The sequence below is a fragment of the Crassostrea angulata genome, chromosome 1, assembly GCF_025612915.1.
Source record: "Crassostrea angulata isolate pt1a10 chromosome 1, ASM2561291v2, whole genome shotgun sequence".
NCBI classification, from domain to species: Eukaryota; Metazoa; Mollusca; class Bivalvia; order Ostreida; family Ostreidae; genus Magallana; species Magallana angulata.
The window spans coordinates 9,293,239-9,317,766 of NC_069111.1; the positions used below are offsets into that span (position 1 = coordinate 9,293,239).

A 24,528-nucleotide genomic window follows, 5' to 3' on the forward strand; every position below is an offset into this window, starting at 1 on the left:
ACAGCTTTGCCAACGAGCACAAGCACAACTGAAGCCCCAACTACTTCATCAACAACACTGAGCAGCACTGCAAGTACAAGTACGGAGAGTAGCAGCACTTCTACTAGTACTCCATCCAGTACAACAACTGAGGCTCCTTCTACCACAACCGAACAAATGACTACTACCACAACCCCAGAAAGTACAACAGCTTCTACAAGCACCACCACGCCTTCAACGACAACCACCACTCAGGTTCCATCTACAACAACTGAAAGTAGCACAACATCAACAAGTACACAACCCCCAACGAGTACAAGCACCACAACTGAGGCCACCACTACCTCAACAACGGAAACGACTACAACTACAACAAGTACTCCAGAGACGACTTCGACAAGTACGTCTACAACCACAGCTTTGCCAACGAGCACAAGCACAACTGAAGCCCCAACTACTTCATCAACAACACTGAGCAGCACTGCAAGTACAAGTACGGAGAGTAGCAGCACTTCTACTAGTACTCCATCCAGTACAACAACTGAGGCTCCTTCTACCACAACCGAACAAATGACTACTACCACAACCCCAGAAAGTACAACAGCTTCTACAAGCACCACCACGCCTTCAACGACAACCACCACTCAGGTTCCATCTACAACAACTGAAAGTAGCACAACATCAACAAGTACACAACCCCCAACGAGTACAAGCACCACAACTGAGGCCACCACTACCTCAACAACGGAAACGAATACAACTACAACAAGTACTCCAGAGACGACTTCGACAAGTACGTCTACAACCACAGCTTTGCCAACGAGCACAAGCACAACTGAAGCCCCAACTACTTCATCAACAACACTGAGCAGCACTGCAAGTACAAGTACGGAGAGTAGCAGCACTTCTACCAGTACTCCATCCAGTACAACAACCGAGGTTCCTTCTACCACGGCAACAGAAATCATCACCACTACAACTGAACTTATCTCCACCACAATCAGTGTTCGAAATGAAAGTAAGCTATTTTTGGTAATTCTTAAGCTAATTTTAAAGTATATTGGTAAACCTTTTTTTACATATCTTTTGAAAGTAGTCTTTTCACATAATTTTTTTTCATTGAAGTTCTTTTTACTGGAACTCTATTCACTTGATTTTTTTTTGGTTTCCAATAGACTTCCTTTCATACGGGGAAGAAGCTGGTGATATCGAAGGTTTCAGTGGGGATGACTTGCTGCTAGCAATTGTTGATAATCCAGTTGGAATTACTTGTGGATCATCACTATTTCATAGTGTTTATGTATGTGTTAAGTTTAAATTTGTAATTGATATTAGATTCTGTGAAATTTGATGTAGATGATAGAAGTTTGGCAATGTTTAATGACCAACATCTCAATATTTGCAACTCTCTCTGAAACAAATATTTTGTGATAAATAATATCTACAATCGCTTTTGCCGGTAAATTCTGTGGTACACGATGGAAAGTCTTTAATTATGTTAGCACCAAGGATTCAACAGGGAAACTTTAACTGTATCATTTAACCTGTTAATATGGATATATTCTAATACAAGCTGAAATTTATATCAATTTCTTTAAGTTGTGTGGTTGTATGCTAGATTAAGTTAACGTTGATAACAGTTACCATATTTTATGCAAAGATTAGTTTTTATTAATTACGTATTTATTTTTCAGATTTATACAAATGGTTACGTGACGTTTGATAGCTACTTCAATAGCGGTCGTCCACAACAATTCTCTGTTCAGCCAGGATCACTGCCAGACAAAATAGTTGCTCCCTTTTGGTCAGACATTGACATGACGGCAGACTCGTATGTTTGGTATCATTTCTACAACCAATTTTCTGCCAATTCGTCTGTTCTCTATGAAGCCCAAACTCTCATTGTTCAAAACTACAAAGATTCAATGGTGGCTTCAAGTTTTAGTCCCAATACAGCTTTAGTTGTCACCTGGGAAAATGTCCGTCCAGCTCCTGCTTCTGTCTATTCCTCTCAGGTAAAGAACAGACTAAGGATAAGTCAAATAGTATCAAGTGATTGCATGTTAATACAAATACAAATCTGTGATGATGTGCCACAGTCAATTATTGGTTCTCACTTCCCGAATTGTAAACAATCCCAAAAACACACAATGTTGAGATTTGAGAAAAAACATCAATGAATGGATGTTTGCCTTGGTGCATTTATTTGTTTTATATCTGCATGTTTTTCAACATGGAAAAAATCTAACAATTAACTATTCTATTCAATTAGCATTAAAACTTTTTAATAAAAATGTTGCTAAGATGTGGTCTTTTGGGAAATAATATGGATAGATATATTCCAAAGTCGGATATGGATGAAATCATTTAAGCCAATAGTATCCATAAATGTTTTAATGGACTTTTCCATGTCTTTATAAAATACTGGTCATAATATATGTTACAGTTGATTTTCTTAACAAATATTAAACAAAGAGGTTTTTATTCTATTTTTGTATGGATGTCTCTTAAATTAATAATTAATTGTTATTCAAGTTACAAATGATATTGTTAACAGAGGGCCAGTTTCCAGTTGCTGATTGTCAGCGATGGAGTGACCACCTTCACAGCTTTCCTCTTTAAACAAATGGGTTGGCTCCCCCCAAAACCAGCCCTGCTGGGATACAAGTGTGGGTCCAGTGACTTCTACAGCCATCCAGCCTCTCTGACCAACAACATGCTCGATGAGGTGTTTTACAATGGCTATAACAGTAAGTTACTTTGGAGAGTTTTGGTTGTAGATAAAATATCTTATGTTTGAAATATAAAAACTTTTGCATTATTTGCAAAATAAGTTTAATCAATTCTAATTTAAATTACTATCACCTTTACCTTTTAATGGTGGCTAGATTTTGATTTAATTAAATGATCATTGTCTATACTAACTGGTTGACCTGTGGACTCCTTAGTTTATTATGTGTTATAGGTATTGAAATTTTGATCCATTAACGGTAACCTAGTGTAGTGTTTCAAACTGACCAAAATTTTGATTTCTGTAACTTAGCAGCAAGATTTTGATTACATCTTGATAGGCTGACGGACAAACTGTAATAAGGTGGAGATATGTGTACTGAGCATTTTTTAATATAATTTTTAACTACTATACTTAACGTCTTTCAGGGGGAGATAGGCCAGGTGTTTGGATTTACAAGATGGATACCATGAACAATTTCATCAACTATGCTGAAAAATGTTACTCCTGGATCCAAAAACATGGAAATCCAGAGTATCTGGCAGTTACATTGGCAAACACAAAATTAACCAATTGTCCATGCAGTGAAGATAGAATACAAAAAGATGGTCGATTTGTACCATACCCCCATCAACCAAACTGTTATGTTAGTGAATTTCCTCCCACTGGAGTTTCTGGAACACGGGTAATTAATGTGTTTGTTTAAAATGAGTAGTCATACTGTTTATGTAATATTAATGCTGCCATAAATCATATTTTCAAAATGTTGCCAACTACATTTTTCTTCGAAAGCAAAGATCTTGTTGAAAAGCAATCGCATATTAGTTATTTATTGTCAGAATGCGTATGAGCAGGTGCATAGAGCAGTTTAACCAAAACTATAATGATCTAGAATATATCTTTTTATGCCTAGTCATTTTTTGTTCTTTCATCATAATTTAATTATGCAAAACTGTGTATTGACTTACATGTACCTTGACCTTTCCTTTGACCTTGACTTTAAATTTAGCAGAGTTTAAAGAGGCATGGTCACGATTTTGGTCAAATTTTATTTTTATGTTTTTATTATTTACAATGCTTTAGTAATGCATTTCTAATGATCAAATTAAATTTTAGAGTCATTCGTAGAGTTATAAGCAAGATACAGGGCTCACAATTCTTTGTCATGTAAACAAGGCTGGTGCCCTGTTTTTGTTTACATAGGTTCCATATAACAGTAAAAAATCTTTTTCCAGCTTAATTGTCTATCTTATTATTTATTTTAAGCATAGATATACAATTCCTAACGTTTAACACATTCGTTTTAGGTTTAAAACTGAAATTTTTACTTCAACGTTCAAAATGTAAACAAACGCTTTGTTTACATAGCGAAGAATTTCAAGCTCTGTAACTCGCTTATAACTCAACAAAAGAGACTCAAATTTCGATTGCCTATTAAAAATGCCTTTCTGAAGCACTGTAAATATTAGAATCGGAAAAATAATTTTTGACCAAAATCGTGACCATGCCCGTTTATAAGCATAAAATTCTTTCATCAATTTTTTTTTTAAAGAAAGAACAGTAAGTTTCTTTCAATATATTAGAATACATTCAAAAGTTGTTAAAATTTCATATAAAATACACATGCCGGTTTTATAATCTGTGTGTAAGAATTCGAGAGAAAAGGGATATGCACTTTTACTCTGTTTCCAAAAGTAAATTATGACTTCAAGACATTTCCTTTGATGTACTAGGTACACTGTACCAATCGGACGAAAAATCGTGTAACTTCTCTGTTGTTTTTCTATGAGAAAAATGTGAATGTGGCTGTCGCCCACAACACAATGTATTTTATATGAAAAAGCGTGTTGAATTTATAATGTGACTTTCACCGTGACAGCTGTGACTGTGAAAATAGTGTGTTGGGGGTAATAAACTAGAACAAATTGGTTCTTTCTGCTAAGTTTGAAGAAAAATATGGAAAGTTTTACTTTTTTATGACATCACTATTACCCTTCGAAAAGCTATAAAGAAGATAGAATTATTTATAGTTTAATTCTTATTTCATTTGATTTATTTTTTTTTTTTTTTTTTGCTACCCTTTGGCACAAAGCTACGATTTCATTTTTGGGATGTTTTTACTGGTAAAAATCACTTAAAAACAGAGAAAAATATGACTGAAACCCTCCTTTTTTAAATCTATGTCATCTTTTGTTTTTTATCTTGGCTTTCAAGTATACGTTGATTTCATTATTCTTTGATTTGGAAAGAGGGCACAGTTAGAGTCCCAAATATTTTAAGAGTTGTTCAAAAAGAAAATTCTATTGGGAAATATCTGTTCATTTTTATAGGTTTTAGACTGTCAATTCAATATAACATCAAGCTAGATTTAAGAATCTTCCAGTTTATTCAAAACATATAATTATGACCATCAATAGCCAGGAAATCACAAAGCTTGTTAAGTAACTTGGTCACGGTTATAAATTGTTGCTGAGCAGATGAGCATTGTGGCCCTTTCTGGTTTTTTGACGGTCAAACTGGATCAAATACCTGCGCCAGACAACTCAATGGGTAGAGCATCTGACTAAAGATTAAGAGGGCTTCAGTTGGAATCCCAGTCTGTTCCTTCATTATTTCTCCCATCCCATTATATCTTCAACACTGTTTGTTTCAGAAATGCTGCTACTCAAGAAATTCAACTCTGGCCACCCTGATAAGCTCTGGAGCAAGTGCTGGTTATATTTACACATCAAACCCTCTACACAATCCAAGAGAAGCCAATGTGTTGGATGAGGAACCTCACGGTTACTGCTGTGACCATTCCAACCTCTGTAGTCAATTCCTCAGACTTAGATACTCTGACACATGTGATCTCTACCAAGCTCTCACATCTGGTATGATCAAAATGATTAACCATTTCATCATGTTTGAAAGTATCATAAGTGTTTTGGTGAATACATGTATGTTAAAATACCGTAAACCCTTCTTTAGCGGCAGGCGTTTTCCACTCATTTATTAAGCAACACCTTTGGTTACGAGTAATATTATACATTTATTGCATGAATGTTCGGGAAATATGAAGATTTATTCCCCCAAGAAAAATCATATTTCCCGAGGGCTTTGCCCGAGGGAAATATAATTTTTCTGGGGGAATAAATCTTCAAATTTCCTGAACATTCACTGCAACTAACGTTTTATTATACCGAACAACAAATGATTATACAACGTACTTCGATTTTTAATAATTTTTCGACTTATCGAAATCAATAACGTCGTGATTTGGGTTTTTTTCCTGATTGTCTATCTTTATTTTCATAAATTCAAATCAAATATAGTAAAATTGATTTTTGTTACATAAAGAGAATTTAAATGTTAAAATATTTTTGATTTCTTCATATTTGTCAACATCGTATCCTCATATTGGCTTTTTTCATACCTTTGGTATGAAAAAACCCGAGATTTCCGAAGAAGTGAGACATGATATTTATTCCCCGGGAGACACGACGTTTTGTCGCCCAGTCACATGATTGTCTAGAACCAATCAGATATACCGAACAACAAATGATTATACAACATACGTCGATTTTTAATAATTTTTCGACTTGTCGAAATCAATAACGTCGTGATTTGGGTTTTTTTCCTGATTGTCTATCTTTATTTTCATAAATTCGAATCAAATATAGTAAAATTGATTTTTGTAACATAAAAAGAATTTAAATGTTTAAATATTTTTGATTTCTTCATATTTGTCAACATCGTATGCTCATATTGGATTTTTTCATACCATTGGTATGAAAAAATCCGAGATTTCCGAAGAAGTGAGACATGATATTTATTCCCCGGGAGACACGACGTTTTGTCGCCCAGTCACGTGATTGTCTAGAACCAATCAGATATCGCGTTATATGGATAATCATATTGAGGTATAATAAAATATATTTACATATTCCAGTGTCTTTGCCTGTGATAACACTACGTATCGATTTTGTACTATATAACCCATAATACAATTAAATAACGCCAAATGGAGGCGCCAGCGAGGTTTGCTTATTTATATTTTAATATTTAATCGTACGATGGCTTAAAATTATATAAATATAAGTAATAAGGAATCATTCTTTGAATATTATGAGGTGATAATTTCGGTCGGGGCGTGATCAAATCTATCATAAATCCCTTCGGGCTTTATTGGATTTTAACACGCCCCGACCGAAATTATCACCTCATAATACTCAAAGAATGATTCCTTATTCCTTATTATAAATAGTGCCTGTTTGGGAGGGTAACATTTGAAATTGACACCCCGAGGAAACCATTGTCAACCGATGCGAAGCGGAGGTTGACAATGGTTTTCGAGGGGTGTCAATTTCAACTGTTATCCTCCCAAACAGGCACTATTTATTTTATTATACTGAATGTCTTAATTTTAGAGAATTTTTTACTTCTTTACGTGAATTCTTCGGCGAACCGTACGCGCATAATTTACGCGCATGTAGCAATTCGTTGTGTTACCCGTTGCTAAGTGTGTTGCTAACGTTGAGGGTAATAGAACGGATCATCAACTGCGTCTAAACCAATCAGATTTCAGTATTTAACATGAAAGTATAATAAAACGAATTGTTTCATGCGCGTAAATTATGCGCGTACGGTTCGCCATAAAATTCACGTCATTCCTAAAAAAAGCAGTACAGTGAAATTAAGACATTCAGTATAATAAAATGAAAACTGCCTGTTTGGGAGGGTGAGTTGAAGTTAACATCCCTCAAATACCATTGTCAACCTCATTCAGTAAAGAGTTAAATTAATCATCGCTTAAATACAAAATTTTCGGTAAATATAATACGCTGACGGTTGTTAATCCAATTGAGCTTACAGAAGCTGTATAGAATACACTTCTTTGATAGACTAATTTAAATATGTTTCGGTGATTTAGTATTAAAAAAACGCTAAAGTTGTATGTGCCTCAAACTATGTAGTCTTGATTTTGAAGTTAGCTTTCTTTAAACGGTGAATATTTTGAAGATTTTTTATCTTGAAAATACTCTTCTTTAGGATCCTCTTTTGGAGACCCTCACATACGAACATTGGATGGTCTTACCTATACATTTAATGGACTGGGAGAATATGTGATGCTGACTATGACACAACCTGGGTCTAATGAGACTCTTCTAGAGATTCAGACCCGTACAACACAGGCCATCAACGCTAATGGAACCGCCATTAATGCCACTGTGTTCCAAGCGTTCGCTATCAAAGAAAAGAATGGAGGAATAGCCCAGGTGGAGGTCAATCTAGCAAAATCAGGTACATACAGATATACAAAGAAGAACTGTAATGTTCAAAGCAAATAAAATATACAATTTTTATTTATCATCACGTTAAACAAACATTTCCATTGAGTTTTTAAAGTACAAGAACTCATTAACAGGATTATCTGGCTTATGCAATTACATGTGTATGTTACCATTTCTTTCTTATTTCAGTGTTCATTGAAAGTATTGCATGCTGAAATATTTGAACATCTTCTTACAAGAGAATTTAAACATTGCACACAAAGTACAATGTTAAGTGCTCAAGATTTGAACTGTTGGATTAGGTTTTAGTTGTTGAATTATACATACGGACTGTACACTTAACGATTCCGAGTACAGAATGAGTATGCACGCTTTCGCGCAGCGTTTCATTTGTATTGTGACGTCATCTTTTTTTCTTGTTGATCGTTTCAACTGCACAAATTTTGCAAAATATGTTGAAAATAGCTCGTTTGATGTGTAAAATTGATATTATTTTGTGGAATAAACATGAATATCTCGAAGTATAAGCTATATTTGGGCTCGGGTCGAAAACGTGAAAAGGGTTCGGAAAGCCTAGCCCTCTGTAACGTTTTCTTAACCCGCCTAAATATAGCTTAATTCATATATTTCAAGACAGTAACCATGTATTTTATATCAATTACCCTTAACATGTGATGTTATATATTTAATTATTACTTAAATATGTCTGAATGTTTTAATAATACTATAAAGATCACCATTTCCGTCTTTGTCTAATAAAATATGGCCATTATCTGACAAACTGAGAAATTGGGCATACAAAAACAACTTTGATAAGACCCCTGGAACAAACCAGGAGGTAAAAGGTTTTTTTTTATTTGACCATTTGATGCCTTTTAGCAATAGCTTTAATATGTAGAACAGAAAAAGAAATCAATAGCGGAGAAGTTTAAAAAAAATGTAAAAAATGTGCAAAATTGTTACATTTCAAGCAAAATCCCATTCCAAAAAAAAATTTCATTCAAAAAAAAAATCTAGGGCAGAACAAATTAGATCCAGCCTCGTTAAGTTTAATTATGATTTCATAAGCAATGCTGAAACTGCATTAATTAGGCAAAACCAGCAATATCGTAGGTATTACCTGTGTTAATTTTCTTTGCTTCAGGACTGGTTGTTTATGCAGATAGAGAGGATATCACCCGTCAATTTTATTCCAGCGATACTTACTCCTACTATGTAGCCAGTAGACTGTTACTGAAAAGAACAGGGACAAACTCTGCCAAGATTCTGTTCCCATCAGGTAAAAGAGAACATTAAGTAGAAGAGAGTTGTACCCTCATTTTGTATCATTATATTACACAATGATTCAATTTACTGAAAAAAATTCCTGTGGATATATTTTGTATTATAGGCATCACTTTTGATATGTCTCTTAACCTCGGAATGCTGGAACTAACTACTGGAATACCGGATTCATTATCCTCCACCTCAACCAACTCAGGACTTCTGGGAAATATCAACGGGAACATGAATGATGACCTGAAAATGCCCAATGGAACCCTGCTGCCCTCTAACACGACTGAACGAGAGCTATATTTCAACTTTGGAGAGCTTTGTAAGACTGCTACATACTAGTATTGTACATCTCAATGTATCTAAGAACTCCAAAATTAATAATGGCATTATTTACTACGTTTAATTAAAGGGGCTCTAAATGGGCCTGGTTTCAATGCAAAATACCTAGATTTTTAAGTCTCAAAACTATTTCTATGAAGGACAAGAAAGGTTTGATCTTTCAATTTTGAAGCAGGCTAGTTTACAGGATTTTCATAAAAGTTATATTAAGTTATATTGATATGTGATCACATTAGAATTATTCAATAAGATCAATGTCAACAAACTTTGATTTGCAGCCTCAAAACTGAATTGAACTAACTTAATTCGTTAGAGAAATTAAACATAGTTAAATTTTTGAAAGAAGTCAGAGGAGTTGAACATCTATTTCCTTTTTATAATTAATTGATAATATAGTCAACATATAAAAATCTTACCCTTTCAGGGAAAATTGATTGTGCTGCATCTTTGTTTGTGTATGGAGGTGACATGGATTGCAGTTCCTTCCAACGGACAGATTTTGCCCCAATATTTATGGACGATTTTACCCAGCAAGAGATAAACCAAGCACAAGAAGTGTGTGGAGGTCCCCAGAATTTAAACTGTATCTATGATTTTCTTGCCACACAAAATGAAGCCATAGCTAATGTCACTAAAACAGCATATGATACAGTCCTCAAGGAACAGAGACTAGCAGGTCAGCCACAGAAGAAAAATCGAAGCTTACTGGCTTAAGCAAATGTTATGCATGTTAGCATTTCAGTACTATCTGCATCCTGAAAAAGTCACAAAATATTGGAGCTACATGTAGGATAATAAAAAGCATGTTAAATGACTATATTTTATTTTATTTGTTGGTCTCCGATTTGATATCAGAAAGTATAAAAAAAAAATTCAATGCAGCTATCTTGCGTTCTTAGTTTTAAATATCATATTTTCCGTATAATTTCAGCTAATGTAAAGCCATTCCTGGATGGAGTTGGAACCTTGTACACAGTTGTTGGCCAGAGCATCAACATAACGGCCTTTGCCTATGATGTGGACAGAGACAATGTTACCATTATTATGTTGAGTCCTGTGAATGTTACTTCTGATACACTCCCAGGGAATGTCTCCTTCTCCTACATCTATACTCCAGCAGACATGACACCCTATGCTGTAGAGTAAGTAGTTTCTCCTACATCCATACTCCACAAGACATTACACCCTGTGCTGTAGAGTAAGTAGTTTCTCCTACATCTATACTCTAGCAGACATGACACCCTGTGCTGTAGAGTAAGTAGTTTATCCTACATCTATACTCCAGCAGACATGACTCCTATGCTGTAGAGTAAGTAGTTTCTCCTTCATCTATACTCTAGCAGACATGACACCCTGTGCTGTAGAGTAAGTAGTTTCTCCTACATCTATACTCCACAAGACATGACACCCTGTGCTGTAGAGTAAGTAGTTTCTCCTTCATTTATTCTCCAGCAGACATGACACCCTATGCTGTAGAGTAAGTAGTTTCTCCTACGTCTATACTCCACAAGACATGACACCCTATGCTTTAGAGTAAGTAGTTTCTTCTATATCTATACTCTAACAGACATGACACCCTATGCTGTAGAGTAAGTAGTTTCTCCTACGTCTATACTCCACAAGACATGACACCCTATGCTTTAGAGTAAGTAGTTTCTTCTATATCTATACTCTAACAGACATGACACCCTGTGCTGTAGAGTAAGTAGTTTCTCCTACATCTATACTCCAGCAGATATGACAACCATTTCTGGAAAGTAAGTATCTCTAATAGAGATGGTACTTATCTAATTAGGTACATGATGACGAAATTCAGTGATTTAGAAAGGATATAAAATGTTAGTATACATTTATTTTTAAGAATGAATGCAGTTTTTTAGCTCACCTGAGCTGAAAACTCAAGTGAGCTATTCTGATCACATTTTGTCTGTCGTCCATCTGTCCGTCCGTCCGTCTGTCCGTAAACTTTTCACATTTTCAACATCTTCTCAAGAACTACTTGGCCAATTTCAACCAAACTTAGCACAAATCATCCTTAGGCAAAGGGGATTCAAAGTTGTGAAAATTAAGGGTCACACCCGTTTTCGAGGGGAGATACTTAGAAATTAATGAAAAATTTCGAGAAATTTTCAAAAATCTTCTTCTCAAGAACCATAAGGCCAGGAATGCTGAAATTTGTGAGGAAGCATCCTCAGATAGTGTAGATTCAAAGTTGTGAAATTCATGACCCCCGGGGGTAGGGTGGGGCCACAATGGGGGCTCAAAGTTTTACATAGGAATATATAGAGTAAATCTTTAAAAATCTTCTCCTCAGAAACTAATCAGCCAGGAAAGCTGAAAATTGTGAGGAAGCATCCTCAAGAAGTGTAGATTCAAAGTTGTGAAAATTGTGACCCCCGGGGGTAGGATGGGGCCACAATGGGGGGTCGAAGTTTTACATAGGAATATATAGATTAAATCTTTAAAAATCTTCTTCTCAGAAACTAATCAGCCAGGAAAGCTGAAACTTGTGTTGAAGCATCCTCAGGTACTGTAGATTCAAAGTTGTGAAAATCATGACCCCTAGGAGTAAGGTGGGGCCACAATGGGGGCTCGAAGTTTTACATAGGAATATATAGAGTAAATCTTTAAAAATCTTCTTCTCAGAAACTAATCAGCCAAGTAAGCTGAAACTTGTGTGGAATCATTCTCAGGTAGTGTTGATTCAAAGTTGTGAAAATCATGTCCCCCGGGGTAAGGTGGGGCCACAATGGGGGCTCGAAGTTTTACATAGGAACATATAGATAAAATCTTTAAAAATCTTCTTCTCAGAAACTAATCAGCCAGGAAAGCTGAAACTTGGGTGGAGGCATCTTCAGGTAGTGTAGATTCAAAGTTGTGAAAATCATAATCCCTGGGGGTAGGGCGGGGCCACATTGGGAGGGTGTTACAGTTTTACATAGGAATATATAGAGTAAATCTTTAAAAATCTTCTTCTCAGAAACTAATCAGCCAGGAAAGCTGAAACTTGTGTGGAAGCATCCTCAGGTAGTGTAGATTCAAAGTTGTAAAAACCATGACCCCCGGGGGTAGGGTGGGGCCACCATAGGGGGTGTTAAAGTTTTACATAGGAATATATAGATTAAACCTTTTAAAATCTTCTTCTCAGAAACTAATCAGCCAGGAAAGCTGAAACTTGTATGGAAGCATCCTCAAGATGTGTAGATTCAAAGTTGTGAAAATCATGATCCCCAGGGGCAGGGTGGGGCCACAATGGGGGCTCGAAGTTTTACATAGGAATATATAGAGTAAATCTTTAAAAATCTTCTCAGACACTAATCAGCCAGGAAAGCTGAAACTTGGGTGGAGGCATCTTCAGGTAGTGTAGATTCAAAGTTGTGAAAATCATAATCCCTGGGGGTAGGGCGGGGCCACATTGGGAGGGTGTTACAGTTTTACATAGGAATATATAGAGTAAATCTTTAAAAATCTTCTTCTCAGAAATTAATCAGCCAGGGGATTCTTTATAATTGTTTAGACTTTGTCTCCAGGACAATTCTTTGGCCTCACAAGAAGGTTCAGAGTTTGATGTAGCTTTATATCACTTATATAAACAATTGTTAAGGACCTTTTTGAGAACTGCAATACTCAACATGTGAAATGACTATAAAATCATCCTGTTAGAAAAGGGACTAATGAGTATAAACATAAGAATATCCAGGGGGGGGGGGGAATGGATTTTATTTATACAGGATCTACATGTATTATTGTACATTTTCCAGATTGTTTATATTATGACTCTATAAGCTGATTTTATCATACCTATTGTTCCTCAGGTGAGTGATGTGGCCCATGGGCCTCGTGTCATGTATATTGAACATCTATTTCAGATTTTATGCTGTTGATGAACTAAATGGTGTGTCCATTATGTTATCTGAAACTGTGTACCAATGCTATGGCTGCAATAACCATGGAAACTGTAACTATTCCCTAGCAACAAGCACCAGTATTTCTTCATTCTTTATTGTACCATGCTCTTGTGACATCGGTTGGACAGGTAAAGATTCAATATTCTCTTATTTTCTCTCATTTTCTATAATGTTTAATAGTCTTAAGTAAGTATTCACAACAAGTTGATCGGGGTTTAAAATTTTTGATCAATTAGACAGTCTGACTGTCATTAAGTAATTCAGTCAGTCAGGCAGTCAGTTCTGATTTTCTTTTTAATTTTTATATTTTTTGCGTGGTAAAACTCCTTTTTTATAATAATCCACTTAACAGAATTTTATAGAACTTTTGTAGCTAATAATTAAAGTCTTAGTGTAAAACAGGTATATTGACAGGGATATTTGATTCTTTCATTATCTTTTGAACTGAAAATCATGTCCACTATTGTATAAACTATTAATCAGTCTGTAAGCCTACCTTCTCTGAAACTGCTGAACGGAATGTTAAGAAACTTTATAGCTAATTCATTGTTGTGCATTTTTGTAGGACATTTTGATTTAATATATTTGTGGGTAATATGTTCTATAAATTAGATATTTGTTACATTTAATGCATGTGCCTTTGATCATGTGTATCATTGTCAAGTAATCTGAGTGTGTGGTAAGTAAACATGCTCTCTTTTTCTTTTATTTTGATTGACTCTTGTTCTAGGCGACTCGTGTGAGACCGACATTGATGGTTGTGCTGGTTCCCCTTGTGACCCCCTCAGTAACTGTACAGACACCCTAGCTGCTCAGCAACAGCTAACTGGACGGGCCTTTACATGTCAGAACTGTCCCTCTGGCTACCAGATGACTCAGTCCTACAAATGTATAGGTAAGTGGTGCAACTAGCTACCAGATAACTCAGTCCTACAAGTGTATACTAGGTAAGATTTAATTCAGTTCTACAAGTGTATACTAGGTAAGATTTAATTCAGTCCTACAAGTGTAGAGGTATAGGAGTGACCCAGTCCAAAAAATGTATAGGTAAGTGGTGTAACTGGCTGCCAGGTAACTCAAATCTACAAGTGTAAAGTTACGATTTGACTCATTCGTACAAGTGTATAGATAAGGAGTGACTCAATCTTCCAAATATACAGATAAGTGGATTTACTGGCTGCCAGATAACTCAGTCCCTCAATTGTATAGGTAAGATTAAGAGTTGACTTGGTCCTACAATTGAATATGTAAGGGGTGACTCAGTCTTACAAGAGTATAGGTAAGGAGTGACTAAGTCCTACAAATGTAAAGGTAAGTGGTGTAAATGGCCACCAGATTACTCAAATCTACAAGTGTATAGGTAAGATTTGACTCACCCCAAAAGTGTATAGGTAAGGAGGGACTCAGTTCTACAGGTGTAAACGTAAGTGGTGTAAGTGGCTGCAAGATAACTCAATCTTACAAGTGTATAGGTAAGTATGATTCAGTCCTACAAATTTATAGGTAAAAGGTGTTACCAGCTGCCAGATAACTCAGTTTTACAAGTGTATAGGTAAGGGGTGACTCAGCCTTAGAAGTGTATATCAAAATGGTGTAAGGTGGCAAGATGACTCAGTCCTATAAATGCACAGGTAAATGGTGTAACTGGCTGCTAGATGACTCAGTCCTACAAATGTACAGGTACCGGTAAATGGTGTAACTGGATGCCCGATTCTCAGTCATACGAATGTACAGGTAAATGGTGTAACTAGTTGCCTGATTTCTCAGTCCTACAAATGTAGAGGTAAATGATGTAACTGGCAGCCCGATAACTCAGTCCTACAAATGTTCAGGTAAGGGATGACTCAGTCCTACAAGTGTATAGGTAAGAAGTGACTCAGTCCTACAAATGTACAGGTAAATGGTGTAACTGTCTGCCAGATAACTCAGTTCTACAAGTGTATAGGTAAAAAGGGGAGCTCGGTCCCACAAGTGTATAGGTAAAGGATGACACATGCAGTCCCACTAGTGTATAATTAATGGGTGACTCGGTTCTACAAGTATTTAGGTAAAGGTTGACTCTGTCCCACTTGTGTATAATTAATGGGTGACTCGGTTCTACAAGTATTTAGGTAAAGGATGACTCTGTCCCACTAGTGTATAATTAATGGGTGACTCAGTTCTACAAGTGTTTAGGTAAAGGATGACTCTGTCCCACTAGTGTATAATTAATGGGTGACTCGGTTCTACAAGTATTTAGGTAAAGGTTGTCTCTGTCCCACTAGTGTATAATTAATGGGTGACTCAGTTCTACAACTGTATAGGTAAAGGACGACTCTGTCCCACTAGTGTATTATTAATGGGTGACTCAGTTCTACAAGTGTGTAGGTAAAGGATGACACATGCAGTTCCACTAGTGTATAATTAATGGGTGACTCGGTTCTACAAGTATCTAGGTAAAGGTAGACTCTGTCCCACTAGTGTATAATTAATTGGTGACTCAGTTCTACAAGTGTGTAGGTAAAGGATGACTCTGTCCCACTAGAGTATAATTAATGGCCGGATGACTCAGTTCTACAAGTGTGGAGGTAAGAATTAAATCTCGAACAAGTGGCAATGGGTGTCTTTGGCCTTCAAGTGTATATAGACACTGCACTGACAACACTGTGCGTGTGTTTTAGATGAAGTTTGATATCTGTTAATTTTTCACATTTATTAATTTTTTGAACGTTTGTTTCATTGTCTTTTTATGGAAAGATTATTGCTGGTCCATTTCAACCAAACTCTTATCTGTTCTAAGTGTCCCTTGTAGAAATCCTGTGCAAAATGTGATTTGCAGTGAATTATTTGGAGAACATTTGTTCTGGTTTAATATTAACAAGCAAGTTCCTATTTGTGCAGATATCTTAAGTGATACATGTTAATGTCAGCTGAATTAGTTACTGATTAGCTGAGTTCCATGAGTCAATAGTAGGATATTTGTTAATTCAGGATTTTTCAAATTGTAGATATAACTTGTGATTGCATATTGCACTTTTTGTTTGCAGACATTGATGAATGTTCCAACAGTTCTTTGAATCTGTGTAACCAGCTGTGTACAAACACAGAGGGGAGTTACTCCTGCTCCTGTCACACTGGCTACAGACTGACCAACTCTCTCTGTTCAGGTAAACATGTAGCTTTTAACTGTATAAACTATTCACAACGATTATTGAAATCAAGATGTTTAGGTGTCAGATTTTTTTATTCTCTCCAGTGTTTTAAGGATAAAATTTCAATTTGTGTTATTAATAAAGACTTCTAAGTTTATATCAACATTTAAGTTTTTCATTAGTTTCATTATTTTTCAGCATTAAATAGTTTTTCTTTTTTCTTTGGTAATAGATATCAATGAGTGTAAAGAAGGGACCAATGCATGCCAGCAACAGTGTGTGAACACTGAGGGCTCTTATAGCTGTTCTTGTGTGGACGGCTATTCTCTCCAACCAGATGGCGTTTCCTGTACCTTGCTAGGTAGGTCAAACATGCATGTTTATAACAAAGAACTGAATGTTATTTATTTGAATAACCAAATCATCGTCCGCTGTTAAATTGCAGCTCCACAGCAAACCTGCGATATTATGAACTGCAGTCAGGGATGTTCTGTCAATGCCACGGGTTCCGCTTTTTGTTTCTGTAACCAGGGATATACGCTGTTGTCAGACGGAAAGAACTGTACAGGTAAAAGAACCTTATTACTTCAGGAAAATTCGAAATGTTAGTGTCTCTGTCTTTGATTATTCAGTGCTCAGGGGGCATACAGTTAAATACCAAAAAGTTCAAAGAGGGCAATATTTTTAATTTATTTTCAAAAACAATATTTCCTTCTTGCTTCAAAGGCTTAATTTGATATATATAGTTGCCAGTAGTAAGTTGGTAATGTAGATGCATTGTTAATTAAGGTTAATGGGCCATATTGAACTATATTGATATTTGCAAGCTTGCACACATGATAAAATTTTATTGTCAACCATTGATTTTGAAACTGTGTAATTATACATTCTTTCCTTTTAATGAAAGATGTGGATGAATGTGAGAATAGTGGCCAGTGTTCCCAAGTGTGCTCCAACACAGACGGAGGTTTTACATGCAGTTGTCTCATTGGATACAAGCTACAAGAAGACAAGTCATCTTGTTCCGGTAAATTTGTCGTTTCTGCTCATTTAACATGAAAGCGGCATAGTCACAATTTTGGTCAAATTCTGTTTTTCTTTTTTTATCCTTTACAATGCTTTAAGAAGGCATTTCTGATGATAAAATGAAATCTGAGAGTCAGTCATAGAGTTATAAGCAAGATACACTGGGCTCACAATTCTTTTTCTTGTAAACAATTAGGCTTGTGCCTTGATTATGTTTACATAGGTTCAATAAACCAGTAAAAAATATTTTTCTAGCCAATTTGTCAATCTTCTCATTCATTTTAGGCATGAATAAACAGTTCCTAACATATAACTCAATCATTTTAGGTCTTAAACTGGAATTTTCACTTCAACATTACAAATGTAAACAAAAGCTTTGTTTACAAAGCAAAGAATAACCTTTGTAACTCCCATATAAATCAACAAATGACACTTAAATTTTTTGTTGAATATTAAAAATGCCTTACTGAAGCATTGTAAACATTAAAATTGAAAAAAATGATTTTTAACCAAAATCGTGACCTTGCCCCTCTAAAATTTTAGCATATAAGCTATCTTTTGTGTGAAATTTTGTCATTTTAGGCTGTGACTCTTTGCACTGGGGATACAATTGCAACACGTCCTGTGACTGTTCCCAGAATGCTTTGCGTTGTGACAGTGTGAGAGGATGTGTGTGCAAGGCTGGTTGGTCGGGAGTCCAATGTAACACTAACATCAATGAGTGTGTAGACCCCAGTTTGTGTTCGGCCACAGAAGTGTGTGTAGATAACATGGGCTCCTACAGTTGTCAGTGTATCGCTGGATACAGGAGGAGCGCCGCTGGACCTTGTCAGAGTAAGAGGGGCTTTTATTGTCTTTCAGTAATGTGTTCTAAGTATTGATTATGTAGTTACTTATAAAAAAGTTAAAACTGAACTATATAAATATTGATAACAATGAACACGGGCAGACCCAATTTAGTTTGTATACGTACGTATTACAGAGTTAGGTAACATACTAAATAGTATTTTATAGTTTCATGTGTTAATTTTTAAGCCATTGATATTGTACCGGTAATTAGTTTTGAGCTTAGACATAAACCAGTTTATTGTTTTACTTTGTATATTTTAGATGTGGATGAGTGTTCTGAGTCGCTAGATAACTGTACGTCTACAGAGTACTGCCAGGATGTTCCTGGGTCCTTCTTGTGTCCCTGTAGGACAGGCTACCAGAGAAACACCACCTCTGGACTCTGTACAGGTAGGTGGAAACTAAAACAACTGTTGCTCCACATAATGTGTTGAGAAATTTTGTTGGTAAATCTAACACCAGGGCAAGTTTGTTTTTGGCCATAAGTTGCCTGTTTTCACATGTACGTATGGAACTTAGCACTGTGGTCTTTCAACTTGAATTTTTCCGGTTAGCTTATGCGCAGTTCTGTAGCTTTTGCTAGAGATGTTTATGTTATACCTTAATGATAGAAGTCATATTAACTGACTTTCTGTCAAGCTTAGGAAATTAGCATTAAAGATACATAAAGATACATTAGGATAGCTTATATGTTATATATAATTATGTACAAATTTGTACAACTTGATCTTTGTGATTTCAGATGTTGATGAATGTCTTGAAGGAATAGCTTCTTGCTCCCAGAACTGTCACAACACACTCGGAAGTTATTTTTGTACTTGTTTAATAGGATACCAACTTCAAGATGATCGAACTAGTTGTGTGAAATGTAAGTATTCTGAATGTAAGAGAACGTTATATATTTACATTTTCAACTTTCTATGTCTGTGATAACAATACGAAGCAATTTTAAACCCCATAGCCAAATAACTTCTTAAAAGATGAGTGACACAAAATGGGCGTGTCTTATAGCATAAAGGAAAAATGGTATTAGCTGCGCAGCATAGTAATACATAGCATTTGCTACAGGAGAAAATAAACCTATACCAGGCTCCACCGTCACCAAAATTTTCAAATTCCTCAACTCATTCCTCAACTCAAATCCTTTAAAGAAAAGTGGATAAATTTGAGGTCAAACCTCAGATCTGAGGCTGAGTATTGACTTGAGGAAAGTTGGTGATGGCGGGGCCTGATTGGTATGAAAGGACTAGAAAACATTTTCTACTTTAATTCATTGACAAGCTCTGTAGCTTGCTGATGGTCGCTGTGACAAGCTCTGTAGCTTGCTGATTGTCGCTGTGACAAGCTCTGTAGCTTACTGATTGTCGATGTGACAAGCTGTGTAGCTTGCTGATGGTCGCTGTGACAAGCTCTATAGCTTGCTGATGGTCACTGTGAAAAGCTGTGTAGCTTGCTGATGGTTGCTGTGACAAGCTCTGAAGCTTGCAGATTGTCGCTGTGACAAGCTTTGTAGCTTGCTGATGGTCACTGTGACAAGCTGTGTAGCTTGCTGATGGTCGCTGTGACAAGCTCAGTAGATTGCTGATTGTCGCTGTGCCATGCTCTGTATGTGACATGTGACAAGCTCTGTAGCTTGCTGATTGTTGCTGTGACAAGCTCTGTAGCTTGCTGATTGTCGCTGTGACAAGCTCTCTAGATTGCTGATGGTCGCTGTGACAAGCTCTGTAGCTTGCTGATTGTCGCTGTGACAAGCTCAGTAGCTTGCTGATGGTCACTGTGACAAGCTCTGTAGTTTGCAGATTGTCGCTGTGACATGCTCTGTATGTGACATGTGACAAGCTCTGTAGCTTGCTGATTGTCGCTGTGACAAGCTCTGAAGCTTGCAGATTGTCGCTGTGACAAGCTTTGTAGCTTGCTGATGGTCACTGTGACAAGCTGTGTAGCTTGCTGATGGTCGCTGTGACAAGCTCAGTAGATTGCTGATTGTCGCTCTGACATGCTCTGTATGTGACATGTGACAAGCTCTGTAGCTTGCTGATTGTTGCTGTGACAAGCTCTGTAGCTTGCTGATTGTCGCTGTGACAAGCTCTCTAGATTGCTGATGGTCGCTGTGACAAGCTCTGTAGCTTGCTGATTGTCGCTGTGACAAGCTCAGTAGCTTGCTGATGGTCACTGTGACAAGCTCTGTAGTTTGCAGATTGTCGCTGTGACATGCTCTGTATGTGACATGTGACAAGCTCTGTAGCTTGCTGATTGTCGCTGTGACAAGCTCTGTAGCTTGCTGATTGTCGCTGTGACAATATCTGTAGCTTGCTGATGGTCACTGTAACAAGCATGTAGCTTGCTGATGGTCGATGTGACAAGCTCTATAGCTTGCTGATTGTCGCTGTGACAAGCTGTGTAGCTTGCTGATGGTCACTGTGACAAGCTGTGTAGCTTGCTGATGGTCGCTGTGACAAGCTCTGTAGCTTGCTGATTGTCTCTGTGACAAGCTCTTTAGCTTGCTGATTGTCGCTGCTAATTGTTTTTGCTGTTCTGGTTGTAGCCAGCAATCCGTGTCTTGGAGCCAGTGTGGATGGGACATGTGACACAACACATGGCGGCTGCACTGTCAATGCTTCCAATGTGGCCTACTGTTTCTGTGACTCTGGCTACGAGCTCCATGTCAATGCATCAGGATTCTCACTGTGTCCAAGTAAGACAGTTTGCTTACCAGTATTTTGCTTTATATCAGGGGGAAATTTTACATTAATCTCTGTATGCATATAATACACATGTAACACAACTCTTGAGAATTTCACTTTTGATATTTCCGAGCAGATCACTGAAGCCAATAAAATATGGCATTATTACCAGAATTACATTATTCTGATGTAATACAGATGACCCAATAGTTTTATGACAAATTACCTTTGTCCAATTTCAGATATCAACGAGTGCGAGAGAAACATTTCTGGCTGTTCCCACGTCTGCACTGATATCAGTGGAAGCTTCTCTTGTAGCTGTCCAGATGGATACAAACTTACCACCAATCAGAAAACTTGCGAAAGTAATCAATCTAAAAATGCCTCCAAAATTATAGTTCAACTATTTATAAGTCATTGATAGACATAGGTCATGTCCTGAAAAAGATTATGTTTCCCCATTCATTTGTCATTTCATTCATTTGTCATTCCAGTCTTCTTGACATGTCCATGTTTGCTATGGCTTTCAAACTTCTAAATAAATTTTGTATCGACAACTGCTTAATTTGGATTTAAATTTACATAAATCAATTTGCTTTTCATTGCATGACATTCGTAAATTTCCAATACAGTGACTTGCTTACAGTTTTTTTGTTATTTTCTTTGAATGGGTGGCTGGGTTTAGAAAATGGAAATTTTCATAAACAGATATATTTTTACAGTTTTTTTTTTCATTAGACTGCAAATTGCAATAGTTTCGACATCCTATTGTTATAAACTTTGATTTCAAAGGATGATAAACAATGGCATTATGGCAAATACAAGCATTAAACTTCTTTTTTGAATACTCAGCTTGTTACTGTTTATACTGCGTCAGATTTTCAGGATAATTGCTTCCTTTTTAGGTTGTAGTGAGACCAATTCGTGGGGACCCAACTGTACCACCCCCTGTAATTGTGGGGTGGGGGCCTCATCCTGTGACCCGATTGTGGGCTGTGTATGTCAGCAGGGATGGAATGGAACCCTGTGTGATACCAACATCAATGAATGTCTGACGTCACCCTGTAACGCTAGTCAGGTCTGTGTGGACAATCCAGGCTCCTACACCTGCACCTGTAGTTCTGGATTTCAGAGTGATCAAAATGGTGGATGTCAAGGTGAAGTGCCAGGGAATCAAATTTATTTTAAACTTGTTGTCCAGAGATTTTCAGTTTGGTGTCTATTCTGTAAAAAATTGTCTTTCATATAATGAATTAGAAGTAGTTTTCTTTTCTGTGATGTGCATTTTCAAAAATTCATTTGAATATTGTAGATGTGGATGAATGCAGCAATGGTCAGGCCATTTGTCAACAGCTGTGTATAAACACTGAGGGGAGCTACAACTGTTCCTGTAGTATAGGGTTCAGTCTGCAGCCGGACAATATCTCATGTCAAGGTTTGTTTCTTTATGTAGAACGAATGTTCGTTTTTAAGGCGTCGAGCTAATGCTCGGCAGCCTTCTGGCGACTGTCTGGATTGGCAATCGTCCAAAAATTCATGCTCTGCACCACCTTTTAAATGCGAACAAGAAATAAGTTCCTTAAACTATTAAATGTATTACAAGATTTTTATTCCATTTATTCAACTGCATTGTGTACAAAAATTCCAACTTTGCCTCCCTGGTCATTGACAACTCACTGCATGAGAATAAATTTGCCAAATCAAGAATGGCGGATGAATATAATAAGGTGTAAACATTCACTAATATAGACTGGCAATGCCTGTCTGATATACGTACGATAGAGACAGAGGACCAGTCTACACTAAATATTATTTTAGTTTATCGCTTACATTTGAATTGGAGACCGTGTCCGATAGAATTAAAATTTTATATGTAAATCTATTTGTTATCGGGCACAGCCTCCCAAATGAATGTAAGCGATAAACATATGCAGTGATTTTGTTGCAATAAAGAAACACAGTAATGCAGTCGGTTTGGTCGAGCATTTTAAATAGCACGTGTTTTGGATTTGTTTGTAAACAACCATACCATAGTTAATCTTGTTTCAAACGGGAAATGAAATAAATAAAAGTATGTTTTATTATTATAATTAGGGACACACTGTAAATGCATTCAAATTATGAATCTTGAAAATTGTTCAAAGACTGTTTAAAGCAGAAAGAAAATATAATTTATTTTTGAACTTTGAAATTTCTTTGATATTTGTAAACATGATGAGTTATTGTATTATAAACGTATCGCAACCTAATTTGTAAGAAAATATACTGATTTTTGTTTTTAAAGCACATGAAACATAATTCATTTACTTTTTTTTATTCTTATATTCATTATTTGATATACGACTAATAGTACAAAAATTCAAATTAATGATATCATTTTATAAATATATATAAAAGAAAATGTCAGCTCGACGCCTTTGTGGCCGTTCCGGCCTATGATTATGGATTAGATAAAACCTGTTAATGAAGAACAAATGCTTTCTTCATGTATATCATCCTAAATGTTAAGGCATGTTATAATTATCATTTTCAGAAAGGAAAAGAAACACCATTTTCACATCACACTAAAATCAGAGATGTTTATTTCTGGTAATATAAATGATTTTTCTCAATATATTGCATTTGGTAATGCCTTAACTTTTATTTATTTTACAGATATTGATGAATGTACCACAAGTATCCATAACTGTAGCCAGGGATGTAGTAATTTAGAAGGAAGTTACCTCTGTTACTGTTACCAAGGATATGAACTGGATACTGATAGGAAAACATGTAATCTAATTCCTACTACAACTACTCAACAGCAAACAACAACCACAACCCAAAGTACAACCACAGTGCCAACAACAACCACAACCCAAAGTACAACAACAGTGCCAACAACAACCACAACCCAAAGTACAACCATAGTGCCTACAACAACCACAACTCAAACTACAACAACAGTGCCAACAACAACCACAACTCAAACTACAACCACAGTGCCTACAACAACCACAACCCAAACTACAACAACAGTTCTAACAACTGTTTCAATTCCTGATACTACAACAACTACAGGTACTTCTACAATTTTAGTAACCACAGCAGCTCAGGAGACAACAACTTCTCATTTTTCATCAACAACATCTGAAAGTAACATTACAAGTACGGAACCCCTAACAAATCCAAGCAAAATCCCTGCTGAAGCTCCTTTAGTAACGGAAACGACTACAACTACAACAACTACTCCAGAGACGACTTCGACAAGTACGTCTACAACCACAGCTTTGCCAACGAGCACAAGCACAACTGAAGCCCCAACTACTTCATCAACAACACTGAGCAGCACTG

The 24,528-nt window shown here is 36.4% G+C and overlaps 1 protein-coding gene across 1 annotated transcript; it reads left to right on the forward strand.

Moving 5' to 3' along the window:
- Positions 1–815: 815 nt before the first annotated feature.
- Positions 816–24,515, forward strand: LOC128165978 (mucin-like protein; the record flags this gene model as incomplete). Its single annotated transcript, XM_052830907.1, has 25 exons — positions 816–997; positions 1,155–1,279; positions 1,674–1,994; positions 2,537–2,729; positions 3,139–3,395; positions 5,364–5,583; positions 7,742–7,993; positions 9,128–9,262; positions 9,374–9,577; positions 10,022–10,273; positions 10,529–10,739; positions 13,467–13,633; positions 14,236–14,400; positions 16,532–16,651; positions 16,869–16,997; positions 17,082–17,204; positions 17,544–17,663; positions 18,245–18,496; positions 18,773–18,901; positions 19,254–19,379; positions 21,057–21,206; positions 21,438–21,560; positions 22,101–22,352; positions 22,508–22,630; positions 23,851–24,515. Coding segments are annotated over exons 3-25 (4,566 nt in total), but the record flags the coding sequence as incomplete, so codon positions are not given.
- Between the last annotated feature and the right edge of the window lie 13 nt (positions 24,516–24,528).